The sequence below is a fragment of the Euprymna scolopes genome, chromosome 28, assembly GCF_053919585.1.
Source record: "Euprymna scolopes isolate OS-2025 chromosome 28, ASM5391958v1, whole genome shotgun sequence".
Lineage (NCBI taxonomy): Eukaryota > Metazoa > Mollusca > Cephalopoda > Sepiida > Sepiolidae > Euprymna > Euprymna scolopes.
The window spans coordinates 38,650,354-38,664,162 of record NC_136509.1 but is presented as its reverse complement, the minus strand read 5'-3'; the positions used below and the strand labels follow the sequence as shown (position 1 = coordinate 38,664,162).

The following is a 13,809-nucleotide window of genomic DNA, read 5'->3' as shown; positions in this document are numbered from 1 at the left end:
TAACATGAATTGACATCTTGCTGCCCAACTTCCTACATGTTACCCTTGTAGCTTATGTCCCTGATAGTAGCCCCCTACATCAAAGTGACAATGTGCTTTGTTTGGGGTGAACATGTAATTAAAAAAAAAAAAAAAAAAAAAAAAAAAATTTAAACCTAATCCTAATTTTATATTTAAAATACAATCAATTCAGTTCTCTTTTTAGTAAAGTTTTACATTTATTGATTCTTGTATTTTTATATCTCCTTCCACTTTTAAAGTAATAAAAAACTTTATTTTTGGAAGGAAATGGACGAGGTAAAAATTAGAGATCTCATCCTGTCGCTAATTATACAACACTTGCATTTTTAAAAGTCAAATTAAAAAAATATTTAATCAAAGACCTGTGTAGTCAAAATTTTCAGTTGTTAAATTTTTTCTTCAAAGTCATAAAAAAAACAAAGTGTACAATAATGTTACAAAAACTGTTAGCATATGAATAATATTTACTAATTTCATATTTAAATACAATTTAGTTTTTTTGTCTTGGGAAATTTTGATATTCATTAATTTTTTTTAAATACCCATTGCCTTTTCAAAATAATAAAAACTAAGGTTGGAATGAAAAAGAGGAAACTAACACCCTGACATTGTTCACAAGACTCCCACCCACTCCCAAATTATACAATACTTGTATTTTTAAAGATAAAGTTAAAAAATATTGGTGCAAGTCCAGAAGTCAACCTAATTATCATATTCCAAAAATTAAGTAAATTCATCAAGTATTTTTTTTATAAAAAAAATCACTTTTAAGCAATTAATGGGAATTGGTAGGCATTACAACATAAATCTTTTATGAATTATTGTTGAGTTATCTTCCTTGTTTCTTTGAGATTATTTTTTTTCAAATGGCATTCAGATACTCAAAAATTTTGATTTCCTTATTTAAAAATAAAACTACTTGATCAATTTATGTGATTTTTGGAATATGATATTTTTGTTTTGTCTTCTCCCCACTCTCAACGCGAGTTATTTATTTTTCCTTTTGGGGATTAATATTTAAAAAGTGATGCAAGTCCATAGTGATATTCCAAAAATCATGTAAATTAATAAAATAAAATAAATTTTATAAGCGACAATGTGTCTTGATCTGCTATATTGAATAAATAAAAGGAGACAACTCAATTTGAACTACCGAGATCAAAATCAGCCTTGTAATGGCTACGATTTACTATTAAAATAACAAAAAATCACAAAATGATTTCCTATATAAAAACAAAATTCATCAATTTACACGATTTTTGGAATATGTCATTTTTGTTCAGTGATGGGTACGTACATCATGAAGATTTTTCAGTCTTTATTTTTTTTCAATTAGGTTTTAGACTTGATTCATAATATTTAATCAAAAACTTGATAAAGAATAAACATTTTTGTCTGCTGCATTCATTTTTCTTCAAAATCATAAAAATAAGGTGCTTAATAATTTTGCAAAAGACTAATATTTGATGAGTAAAAGAAGAATTGGTCAAATTACACAAATACTTTTTACACAAAAATAAATAAAATAAATAAATAAAAAAAAAATAGGAAAGAAAGAAAACTGTTTCTTACATCTTCTCCATCTACTGGAACAAGTTTTGAGGAGAGACTGAAAGCAGTCATGACCCTTCGTCGAATGATAGGAGGTTGTTCACCAGGTGCCAGGGGAGTATCCTTAGGAAGGTGGCCAATAAGCTCCTTTGAGTCAAAGAGGACAATAACGATTAGCATCAAATAGTTGTAAAATAAGTCATCAAATTGAAAAGAGTTAAACAGAAAATACAATGTGAGGCATGAAGATCTGTGGCATTTTGAATATATGAAAAAAAAGCAACTATTAAAGAAAAAACAAAACAAAGAACTTATTTTCCAAAAATGTATGTAAAAGTCTTGATTTTATTAGATAGGAAATCATAGTCTTTCTAAAGAAATTTCGGCACTTCTTTGTTACAACAATGAAATTCGAAAATTGAAATATTAAATTACAAGTAGAACCCATAGTATCTACTTAACTGTTATGTCACAGTAATGAACATATCTAAAATTACGAAAAACGATAAGGTAGAAAATTAATTATTAATAAAAATATTTTTCAAAGACAATTACTGAAAATTAAATTTTACTACAAAAACTGAAGAGTTCGAATCATAACAAGGGAGGTATTTTCTGAAACCTTTGAAAATCTTTGGCCAATCTAGCAAAACTCAATTTTCACTAATTGTCTTTGAAAACTGTTTTTGATAACAATCAAGTAGATATTAATGGTATTTGAAATTCAATATTTTGATTTTTTAATTCCACTATTGTAACAAAGAAGTGCCAAAATTTATTTATTTAAAGAGAGATAATCAATCCTAAAAAAAGTGCTAAGTAACAATCTTCTATAGGTCGACAAAATGAAAGCAAGCTACTCCTGTGGATTAAATTCTGCAAAACTGCATACAGATTCTCGAGTTTAACAAGATGTACTTGAAAAAAGGTTGGAGGCTACATTGTCTGAAAAATTGTGAGAACACGCAAAATGAGAACAGTAGTCCAAATAATCCAAACGTCTCGACAAACAAGACAAATAGAGTATGTTTTCTTTTGTTCTGTTTAATAGTATTTCAACACTTGTTTTTTTTTTTTAAATTATTTGTATTATTTAAATTCTTCAAAGTTCTGTTCTTATCATGAGTGTTACTTTCACAACATTTCGGTTCATGTAACCTCTGACCTTCTTCAGGAACTGCATGTACCATGCTCAGGCAGAGAATACACACACATATTAAAATACAATCAATTCAGTTCTCTTTTTAGTAAAGTTTTACATTTATTGATTCTTATATTTTTATATCTCCTTCCACTTTTAAAGTAATAAAAAACTTTATTTTTGGAAGGAAATGGACGAGGTAGAAATTAGAGATCTCATCTTGTTTCTAATTATACAACACTTACATTTTTAAAAGTCAAATTAAAAAAAATATTTAATCAAAAACCTCTTTGTACATACAAATTTGCTACTTTGTACCCAGCATTTTTCCAAAGCTGCAGGAATGTAATCTCTTTCTAATCACATCTGACCTTGACCTTCAGCTGGTGCTTGAAGCACAATCAGATCCTAATCAGCAAAAGATTCAAACCATTGGTTAGCTCTTAGATGTGATGTCTATACCACTATTCGTGCTCTGGCCAGAACTGTGAGAAATACAATTAATCTCTTCTTGCCCTACGGCGGCTTGGCATTATCAATTTACATTTTAACAAGTTAGGAACAAGGCCATTCAAAAGTGTAAGAAAATGGGTCATCTGTTGTAACCGTGACTAGAAAATGTTTACTCTACTTCTAACTAGAAATATCAATCATCATAATACCACATTTACCCCAGTGGCCATCCTACTTAGATATCCCAAATCATTCAAAAATTTTATTAAAAATAAATAATTAAGTCTATATACAATAATTTCATCTATGAGAATCGTAGAGTGTGGAAAGAGAACGACTCCATCGATGTGTTAAGCTGAAGGAAAGACTGTGTTAATGTCTCAACACATTCAATAAAAACATGTATTGCCCAGGTTCATTGGATAGAAAGTGATATGGAAGAACACCGTATAAATAATTTTAGCTGATTGCTTACATTACAGCTTACTCATATTGTCACACGGATTCTCATCAGTTAAATGCTATTGTACCAGTTTACTAATTAGATGAGTTACCATTTGGTGAATACTAGTTGCTGTAAACAAACAGTCCATCCAGGTATCTATTATATAAAAGCGAAAATGTGTGTGTGTGTGTGCACCTTTTTGTATGTCCGGCAAAGGCTTTTTTCAGTGGGGCACTTGGAGAACAGGGGTGGGGGGTACCATAGCTCAGAACTTTTTACATACTCCCTAGATTATATTATCTCCGATTTACGAGAGGAGGTTGTGTCTATCTTTTATTTGAGCGAGTTTTATGTTATAAAACTCCCGCTATTCTGTCTGTTCATGTTTTTCATATAAAAAAGCGAAACTAAAAATCGAAAGCGGTGTTCTTGGGCTTTCCTGCCGGCATGTCCATTAAGCAATCAGCTTTGATCAATCTGGGGGGAAACCCCTCATATAAGACAATTGCTATTCATTTGGACACTCCCCTTTTTATGGGGAGCTGGTTTTTCCAAACATCTTGGGGAAACAAACAAATAGGGCAGCTGGCTTGAATTAAATGTGTGATTTCATTTCTCTATGGCGTGATGTTTGACCTACAAAAGCAGCCGTTTTTTTTTTAACCATCTGCATTTTTTAAGCGTTTAATTTCAACCATTCTCACTTCCTCTGCCCTCTTAGCATAGCGGTAACATGTCACATCTTCTTTTCCAACTTTGCTTCAAGGCTTCAGGTTGATTGAGCCTACATGCCTACCAAAACTTTTTTCCTACACACACACACCAACAAACACCTGGGCAATGCCGGGCACCCCTGCTAGTCTATAATATAAATCTCATCTGTCTGTTTAAAATGTATGTATGTACGTATGTCTGCCTAAAACATTCAACAGAGGCGCCGGATTTTCAAAAAAATTATCACAAGATCATCATCTTAAATGTATCATTTTAAGCCCGACCCTTCCGGCGGCAAATATTGAAAGATTGGTCAAAAACAATAATTCTTTCACCCTCAACTGGGCACTTTTCTACAGGGAGGGGGTTGCGTTTTCGCCAATATTTTTGAAAGTCATCATCTCTTTTCGATTATCTAGCCTTAATTTAAACCTACATCACTTCCGGTTTAGCTATGGATGCAACAGCTAACGTGGTGTGTTGTTTTTTTTTCACTTTCTTTTCCTCTTTCACGGGATGGGTTTGAGCCTGCCTACCTGCCTACTACCACTTTTTTTTTTTTAAATGCCACAATTTTCCCTTTTTTTTTTGCTCAACCCACACCCTTACACACACACCACTTTCTTTTCTGCCTTTGCACCACAGGTTCGAGCCTGCCTGCCTACTACAACTTTTTTTTTTGTCTCAACACACACCTACAAACACCCGGGCAACGCCGGACACAGAGACTAGTTTAAATATAAAACTCCACCTTCTCTTCTACTAACAAGAAAACCTTAACAAATTCTAATTCTAGGATCTGGGCTCAACACTTATCTAAATGAGACATGACCTGCTTTCATCCTTGGAGCCCATTCTCCCAGACATTATTTTCTCTTTCAGGAAAAGGGATTGCCTAAGGTATCCTTACTGGAGACTGGCAACAGATTTGCCCATGGCTATTTTTGTACCTTACCAGAATGAACAACCAAACTTTAAAGGTTGCAACCAGTCAACGTAGAAAAAATTCTGTGTAGGCATTTAAAATTGTTTTATATTGTTCATTGTATGTATTAGTAAATGAAGAATCATTTTGATTTAAAATTCATTTAGTATTATGCACGTAAACTTAAAAACATGTTTGTAATGTGTCAACATGATCTGAATAAGTGAAAGTTGGTTACCATCTTGTTTTGATTTTACTTATTCATATAAAATTGACACATTTCAATCATGCATTTGTTAAGTGTACATGCATAATAGTAAATGGATTTTAAATTAAAATCAAAAATATATAAGAAAATCAACAGCAAAAAACATTTTTAATGCATATATGGAGGTTTTTTCATATTCTACTCTGGCTACCTTTAATGTCTGTCCCAGAATAATCCCTTAGGTCCCTCCTATTAAACTGTCTTCATGTCAAACTTTGCTTCAAGTGAAAGGCAGGAAAAAAAAACCCTAGGAGTATAACTAACTGGTGATAAACTGGGTTGCTCAGACAATTCATTCTACTTAACACTATGAAGCTGAGAGTTAAGATTCAGCCAACGAGTTTTAGGTTTTGAAAAAGATTTATATATTCACTAGCTGGGGGGGGTGTTACTAAGCCACGAGGGGAGAGGAACTGATACGCGTTAAGTGAAGGTTTATAAAGCGAAATATACAGGTGTGAGGAAGTGGCGTGATGTTTGACCTAGTTTTACGCTGCAAGCCAGATCATTCGCTTTTCGAAGATGCGGCGAGCTGGTAAAAGTCAGGCAAATTAAATACACACGCGACCCCCGTTCTTAAGTCGTAGATATTATGATTTAGACGTGATATAAAAAGTTTTAAGAAGGAGCGAGCCGACCGAGAATCACGGCGAAAAAAGCCTTTTGCGGACATACACAAAAAGTGTACAAACGTACATACATACACACACTTTCGCTTTTATATTTATAGATTACAGACGGATCATTTTGGACAATTTAGATGTGATTTTCTAAAAGGCTTTCTAAAAAAGAGATTTGGTTCTTGTCCAGAATTTCTTGTTTGTAAATTAAAAAACAACAAAAAAAAAAAAGAAAGAAAAAAAAAAGAAAGAAAAAAAAAAAAGAAAGAAAACAAAAAAAAAAAAAGAAAAATCTGCATAATATATATAATTGCGATGAAACAAAAATATAAAAATCATAGAATTACATAAATTCATCAAGTAGTTTTATTTTCAATTAGAAAGTCATTTTTAAGTGATAAATGAGAATTCATCGGCATGAACAACAAATCTCGCAATCCATATTATTTGGAGTCTTTGGACTACTGTTCTCATCTTGAGTATCATTTGCACATTTCAATCGATGTAACCTCTAACCGACTAAAAAAAATTCAGAACCATGTTGAGTTATTTCCCTTTGTTTTTATTTTATTTATTTTTTTTTTTAATGGTGGACAAAACATCCGCTCTTTGGTCACTCATAAAATTTGATTTTCTTATTTAAAAATGAAACTATTTGATCACTTTACATGATTTTTGGACTATGATATTTTTATTTCTACACGGGTATGTATATTGTAATATAAATTCTAGTCTAAAATTTAATATATTCAATGTATATTATATATTGGCAACACTGCTGCTTTTGTTTACGTCAGCTGAATAAGGATGTTTTATGATGATACTGTTGGATGTTGTTGTTGCAAGGTGATCAATGGTTTTACTGTTGTCATTTTCTAATGTGATGTAATTGTGTATTTATTTAGTATTAATGATTTCGAAATGCATCGAACATTTATTTATTGTTTCTATTCCATTAGGTGTGTATAAAGGTAATTTAGCTCATTAAGCCTAGCCATAGGTTATACAGGGTGTCTAAAAAGTTACTGAAGGACTGAAAATATTTGTCAAATGTGATTATTTCTCAATTTCATATATTTTACAGATAATATTTAGAAAATTAATTATGGATAAGTATAGCATTGAACATTATACGGCACAATCACATTGACACACCGGTTCTTGCTAGATCACCAAAGTTAAGCAACATTGAGCCTGGCTGACCATTTGGGAAGCAACATTGAGCCTGGCTGACCATTTGGGAAGGCTAGGCACTGTATGTACCTTCTAGGAAGGTTGGGCGTGGGGCCAGCACCCTCACCCTATAACAAGAACTCCTCGCTACAAAAAGTTGTAGATGGCCTATGCCCCTCCAGGGCTCAAGGGCTATGGAGTGATAGCATTGAACAACATACACAAGTTGGTTGTGAGACTTACCAAAATCAAAGGTAAGTTCGATGTCTGTTTGGACATCTTGTAGTTTTTTTAAATTTTTTCATAACATATACCATACAGATTTTTCTTTATTTTTTTTTTTTCTTTTTTTATATGTAGGAGGAATTCTGAATAAGTATCTTAGATTTATATGACAGAATATATTTTGGACAACAATAAAACTTACCCCTTCTTGGATACATAATTGTTTGAATTCTTCATTCTTCTTTTTTAGGGCTTCTTTAAGGGCCTCCTGTCGCTCCTTTAATGCTTGGTACATTTCCTTCTTGACCTTCTCAGGATCAATGTTGACTAAAAAAAACGAAAAAAACAAAAACATGTTACACTTTTTACTTACATCGATTATCACTTTTTACTTGTGGGCCACCGCTTATCAAGATCCAGGGTGGCATCTTATTTTTTATCTATTTTTTTTTTTAGCTACTTATATCAAGTGGCTTCATGCCTTGTTTGGAGCGATTTCCATAAAGAAAAAAATATTTAAAAAAACTAATTTCTCCTTCACTAATGGAGGAAAGAAAAGATGAAGTGTAGTGTGTCACATTTTGCTTTTGTGGGTAAACAAATAATTACTAATAGAATAAGTAGGATCTGGCCTTTGGGCTAAGATCTGATCTGTTTGTACTTTTTGTTTTTTTTCCACACTAATAAAATGATTTTAATAAAAACGATTTATTTATCTTCATATTTATTTAAAAAAAACAAAAAATTTTTTTTAAAAATCGATTTGTGAATCTTAAGTAGGACAACCTCTGGAGTGAATGTAGTATTATGGTGACTGAAAATTCTAGCTAGGAAAATAATAGACATAGATAAGGTACATGTGACAAACACGGCCATAGATCCCACCTACAAAACACCTTGAATGGCCTAGTGCCTAATTTAAAACTCTAAAGAAACTAGAATTTAGAAAATATTTATTGATTGATGTTTTTAATAAGAACTGTTGAAATATTAGAAAAATCGGCAATATCTGAATCTTCTATCTCCTTTTTACACAACTACATTAAACAAACTATAGCCCAAATTGCCAAATCTTACATCAAGCAGCTGTGATTCAAAATTCATATTGATCAGTTAATGAGAAAGCGGGGTAAGAGGATGAGAGAGAGTGGGGATAAAGAAAAAAGAAAGGATAAGAAAGAGACGGGATGATAGAGAGAGTATGAGGGTGGGAAAGAGAGAGGTGGGAAAGAGAGAGGTGGGAAAGAGAGAGGAGGGAAAGAGAGAGGAGGGAAAGAGAGGGGGATAAGAGGAATAGAGACAGGGAGGGATATAAGGCCAATAGAGACATGGGGGAAAAGAAGGCGAGAGAGAAAGAGAGAGAGATAGGGGGAAAAGAAGGCGAGAGAGAGAGAGATAGGGGGAAAAGAAGGCGAGAGAGAGAGAGATAGGGGGAAAAGAAGGCGAGAGAGAAAGAGAGAGAGAGAGATAGGGGGAAAAGAAGGCGAGAGAGAAAGAGAGAGATAGGGGGAAAAGAAGGCGAGAGAGAGATATGGGGAAAAGAAGGCGAGAGAGAAAAAGAGAGAGATATGGGGAAAAGAAGGCGAGAGAGATATGGGGAAAAGAAGACGAGAGAGAGATAGTGGGAAAAGAAGGCGAGAGAGAGAGAGATAGAAAGGGAAAGAGAGAGATAGAAAGAAAAGAGAGAGATAGAAAGAAAAGAGAGAGATAGAAAGAAAAGAGAGAGATAGAAAGAAAAGAGAGAGAGAGATAGAAAAGAGAGAGAGAGATAGAAAAGAGAGAGAGAGATAGAAAAGAGAGAGAGAGATAGAAAAGAGAGAGAGAGATAGAAAAGAGAGAGAGAGATAGAAAAGAGAGAGAGAGATAGAAAAGAGAGAGAGATAGAAAGGGAAAGAGAGAGAGAGATAGAAAGGGAAAGAGAGAGAGAGATAGAAAGGGAAAGAGAGAGAGAGAGATAGAAAGGGAAAGAGAGAGAGAGAGATAGAAAGGGAAAGAGAGAGAGAGAAAGGGAAAGAGAGAGAGAGATAAAGGGAAAGAGAGAGAGAGATAGAAAGGGAAAGAGAGAGAGAGATAGAAAGGGAAAGAGAGAGAGAGATAGAAAGGGAAAGAGAGAGAGAGATAGAAAGGGAAAGAGAGAGAGAGATAGAAAGGGAAAGAGAGAGAGAGATAGAAAGGGAAAGAGAGAGAGAGAGATAGAAAGGGAAAGAGAGAGAGAGATAGAAAGGGAAAGAGAGAGAGAGATAGAAAGGGAAAGAGAGAGAGAGAGAGATAGAAAGGGAAAGAGAGAGAGAGAGAGATAGAAAGGGAAAGAGAGAGAGAGAGAGATAGAAAGGGAAAGAGAGAGAGAGAGATAGAAAGGGAAAGAGAGAGAGAGATAGAAAGGGAAAGAGAGAGAGAGAGATAGAAAGGGAAAGAGAGAGAGAGATAGAAAGGGAAAGAGAGAGAGAGAGATAGAAAGGGAAAGAGAGAGAGAGAGATAGAAAGGGAAAGAGAGAGAGAGAGATAGAAAGGGAAAGAGAGAGAGAGATAGAAAGGGAAAGAGAGAGAGAGAGATAGAAAGGGAAAGAGAGAGAGAGAGATAGAAAGGGAAAGAGAGAGAGAGAGATAGAAAGGGAAAGAGAGAGAGAGAGATAGAAAGGGAAAGAGAGAGAGAGAGATAGAAAGGGAAAGAGAGAGAGAGAGAGATAGAAAGGGAAAGAGAGAGAGAGAGATAGAAAGGGAAAGAGAGAGAGAGAGAGATAGAAAGGGAAAGAGAGAGAGAGATAGAAAGGGAAAGAGAGAGAGATAGAAAGGGAAAGAGAGAGAGAGATAGAAAGGGAAAGAGAGAGAGAGATAGAAAGGGAAAGAGAGAGAGAGATAGAAAGGGAAAGAGAGAGAGATAGAAAGGGAAAGAGAGAGAGATAGAAAGGGAAAGAGAAGAGAGAGATAGAAAGGGAAAGAGAGAGAGAGAGATAGAAAGGGAAAGAGAGAGAGAGAGATAGAAAGGGAAAGAGAGAGAGAGATAGAAAGGGAAAGAGAGATATAAAGGGAAAGAGAGAGAGATATAAAGGGAAAGAGAGAGAGATATAAAGGGAAAGAGAGAGAGATATAAAGGGAAAGAGAGAGATATAAAGGGAAAGAGAGAGAGATATAAAGGGAAAGAGAGAGAGATATAAAGGGAAAGAGAGAGAGATATAAAGGGAAAGAGAGAGAGATATAAAGGGAAAGAGAAGAGAGATATAAAGGGAAAGAGAGAGAGAGATATAAAGGGAAAGAGAGAGAGATATAAAGGGAAAGAGAGAGAGATATAAAGGGAAAGAGAGAGATATAAAGGGAAAGAGAGAGATATAAAGGGAAAGAGAGAGAGATATAAAGGGAAAGAGAGAGAGAGATATAAAGGGAAAGAGAGAGAGATATAAAGGGAAAGAGAGAGAGAGATATATAAAGGGAAAGAGAGAGAGATATATATAAAGGGAAAGAGAGAGAGAGATATATAAAGGGAAAGAGAGAGAGATATAAAGGGAAAGAGAGAGAGAGATATAAAGGGAAAGAGAGAGAGATATAAAGGGAAAGAGAGAGAGATATAAAGGGAAAGAGAGAGATATAAAGGGAAAGAGAGAGAGATATAAAGGGAAAGAGAGAGAGATATAAAGGGAAAGAGAGAGAGATATAAAGGGAAAGAGAGAGAGATATAAAGGGAAAGAGAGAGAGAATTATAAAGGGAAAGAGAGAGAGATATAAAGGGAAAGAGAGAGAGATATAAAGGGGAAAGAGAGAGAGATATAAAGGGGAAAGAGAGAGATATAAAGGGAAAGAGAGAGAGATATAAAGGGAAAGAGAGAGAGAGATATAAAGGGAAAGAGAGAGAGATATAAAGGGAAAGAGAGAGAGATATAAAGGGAAAGAGTGAGAGATATAAAGGGAAAGAGAGAGAGATATAAAGGGAAAGAGAGAGAGATATAAAGGGAAAGAGAGAGAGATATAAAGGGAAAAGAGAGAGATATATAAAGGGGAAAGAGAGAGAGATATATAGGGAAAGATGAGAGAGATATATAGGGAAAGAGAGAGAGATATATAAAGGGAAAGAGAGAAAGAGATATAAAGGGACAGAGAAAGAGATATAAAGGGACAGAGAAAGAGATATAAAGGGAAAGAGAAAGAGATATAAAGGGAAAGAGAGAGAGAGATATAAAGGGAAAGAGAGAGAGAGATATAAAGGGAAAGAGAGAGAGACATAAAGGGAAAGAGAGAGAGAGAGATATAAAGGGAAAGAGAGAGAGAGATATAAAGGGGAAAGAGAGAGAGATATATAAAGGGGAAAGAGAGAGAGATATAAAGGGGAAAGAGAGAGAAAGGGAAAGAGAGAGAAAGGGAAAGAGAGAGAAAGGGAAAGAGAGAGAAAGGGAAAGAGAGAGAAAGGGAAAGAGAGAGAGAGATATAAAGGGAAAGAGAGAGAGAGGTAGAAAGGGAAAGAGAGAGAGAGGTAGAAAGGGAAAGAGAGAGAGAGGTAGAAAGGGAAGAGAGAGAGAGAGGTAGAAAGGGAAAGAGAGAGAGAGGTAGAAAGGGAAAGAGAGAGAGAGGTAGAAAGGGAAAGAGAGAGAGGTAGAAAGGGAAAGAGAGAGAGAGGTAGAAAGGGAAAGAGAGAGAGGTAGAAAGGGAAAGAGAGAGAGGTAGAAAGGGAAAGAGAGAGAGGTAGAAAGGGAAAGAGAGAGAGGTAGAAAGGGAAAGAGAGAGAGGTAGAAAGGGAAAGAGAGAGAGGTAGAAAGGGAAAGAGAGAGGGTAGAAAGGGAAAAAGAGGTAGAAGGGAAAAGAAAGAGATAGAAAGGAAAAGAAAGAGGTAGAGGCGAATGTAATGGAGATAGGAGGAAGAGTGTTCAAAGATGGGCCTTTAAATAAAACCTGAATAACAAAAAGAAAAAAATGTTCAGAGATATGAAAGGCCAAAATGGCAGCCCAATCTCAGAAGGAAGGAAGGAAGTGTCACTGATAATCGGAAATATCTAGACTTCATGTCAAATTATGATGATGATGATGGTGCTTTAACCACATCAACATTTCTTGGATTTGTGCAATTATCTGAAAGATTGAAAAGGAGAGAAAAAAATCATGCCTTTCGGACTGAAAAGACTGGTATAGTCAGCAGGTGCATCTTAAAATGAGGCATGCGTGTGAGGGTGGGTGGGCATTCTTACATGATTTGATAATCATTTACAGAAAAAAATAGTGATGGGTGTGGAGGTGGGAGTTGTTGTGGATGCAGTGGTTGTTGTTATAGTTTCCACACTGTTTAAAAAGAAACCACAAGGGTCCTAAAAGCTTTGGCTTACCCTAAACTGCAAAAAGAAAAAAAACTGGTAGAGGTTAAGTGTTGCATGGTGAAGCCTGCTACAACTAAGATTCCACTTAAATACTCTTAATAAAACCGAAACATGATGGAAAATTGATTTTTAATTTTTTACTAAAAAGCCTGTGACCCATTGGGTCAGTATATGCTGCATGTGAACGGAGAGTACAAAAAAAGGCAGAGATAAAAAAAATCACTTGCAAGGAGTGCATGTTGCAAATTGAGAAAAATATAGTCACTCACAGCTATCAAAGCTGAAAGTTGCCACTGTCGAAACAATCCTACTGTATGATGCTGAGACATGGATCCTAACAAAGGCATTGATGGAGAACTTATACAGATTCTGTACACGGATGCTCTGAATGGCTCACAACGTATGTTGGAAAGCCACACCACCGACCAGCAACTATACAAAGACCTACCATCAGTATCGCCTAAAGTGCAACAGAGAAAAATGCGACTAGCATGTCATTGTAAGCAGCATCACAAAGAAGAAGCAAGCAAACTTGTTCTCGGGATGCCATCATACGGTCATCCCAATCACATTCATCAACAATCTACTAGAAGGCACAAGATTGGAGAGCGTGCAGGAATTGCAAACAATTATGCAAGAGTGAGAGTTTTTTAGACAAGTGGTGTGGGTTCTGTTGTGAAACGTCTTAAAAGATGGCAGAGAGGAGAGAGATTGTCTTAAGTTTGGAATACAAATTTTATACAAAATGCAACTACTCAGAATTGTTCATAAAATTCACAATATTTTCTCCAACGATACAATATTTTGTACAAATAAATTACAGTTCATGCTTGACTTGTCCACCATGCCTGACTTGTCCACCAAGTTTCAGTCATAAATATCCAACAGTCTTTGATATTAGGGACACTTTGGTAGTCGTCTCATCAGTATGAGATATGACCTAGCAAAGAGTGTCTTCAACCTAATTGTCAATGCT

General features: G+C 34.9%; 1 protein-coding gene across 28 annotated transcripts in view; it reads right to left on the bottom strand.

The window, feature by feature from the left end:
* The window catches only part of LOC145249568 (uncharacterized), a 585,438-nt gene that overhangs the window by 88,301 nt on the left and 483,328 nt on the right, over window positions 1-13,809 (bottom strand). For all 28 annotated transcript variants that reach the window (XM_080111254.1, XM_080111253.1, XM_080111255.1 and 25 more), the window contains 2 exons: window positions 7,739-7,863; window positions 1,594-1,719 (listed from right to left, as the gene is read on the bottom strand). In XM_080111254.1, coding sequence (XP_079967380.1) covers window positions 1,594-1,719; window positions 7,739-7,863 — 251 coding nt within the window. The remainder of the gene's footprint in view (window positions 1-1,593; window positions 1,720-7,738; window positions 7,864-13,809) is intronic.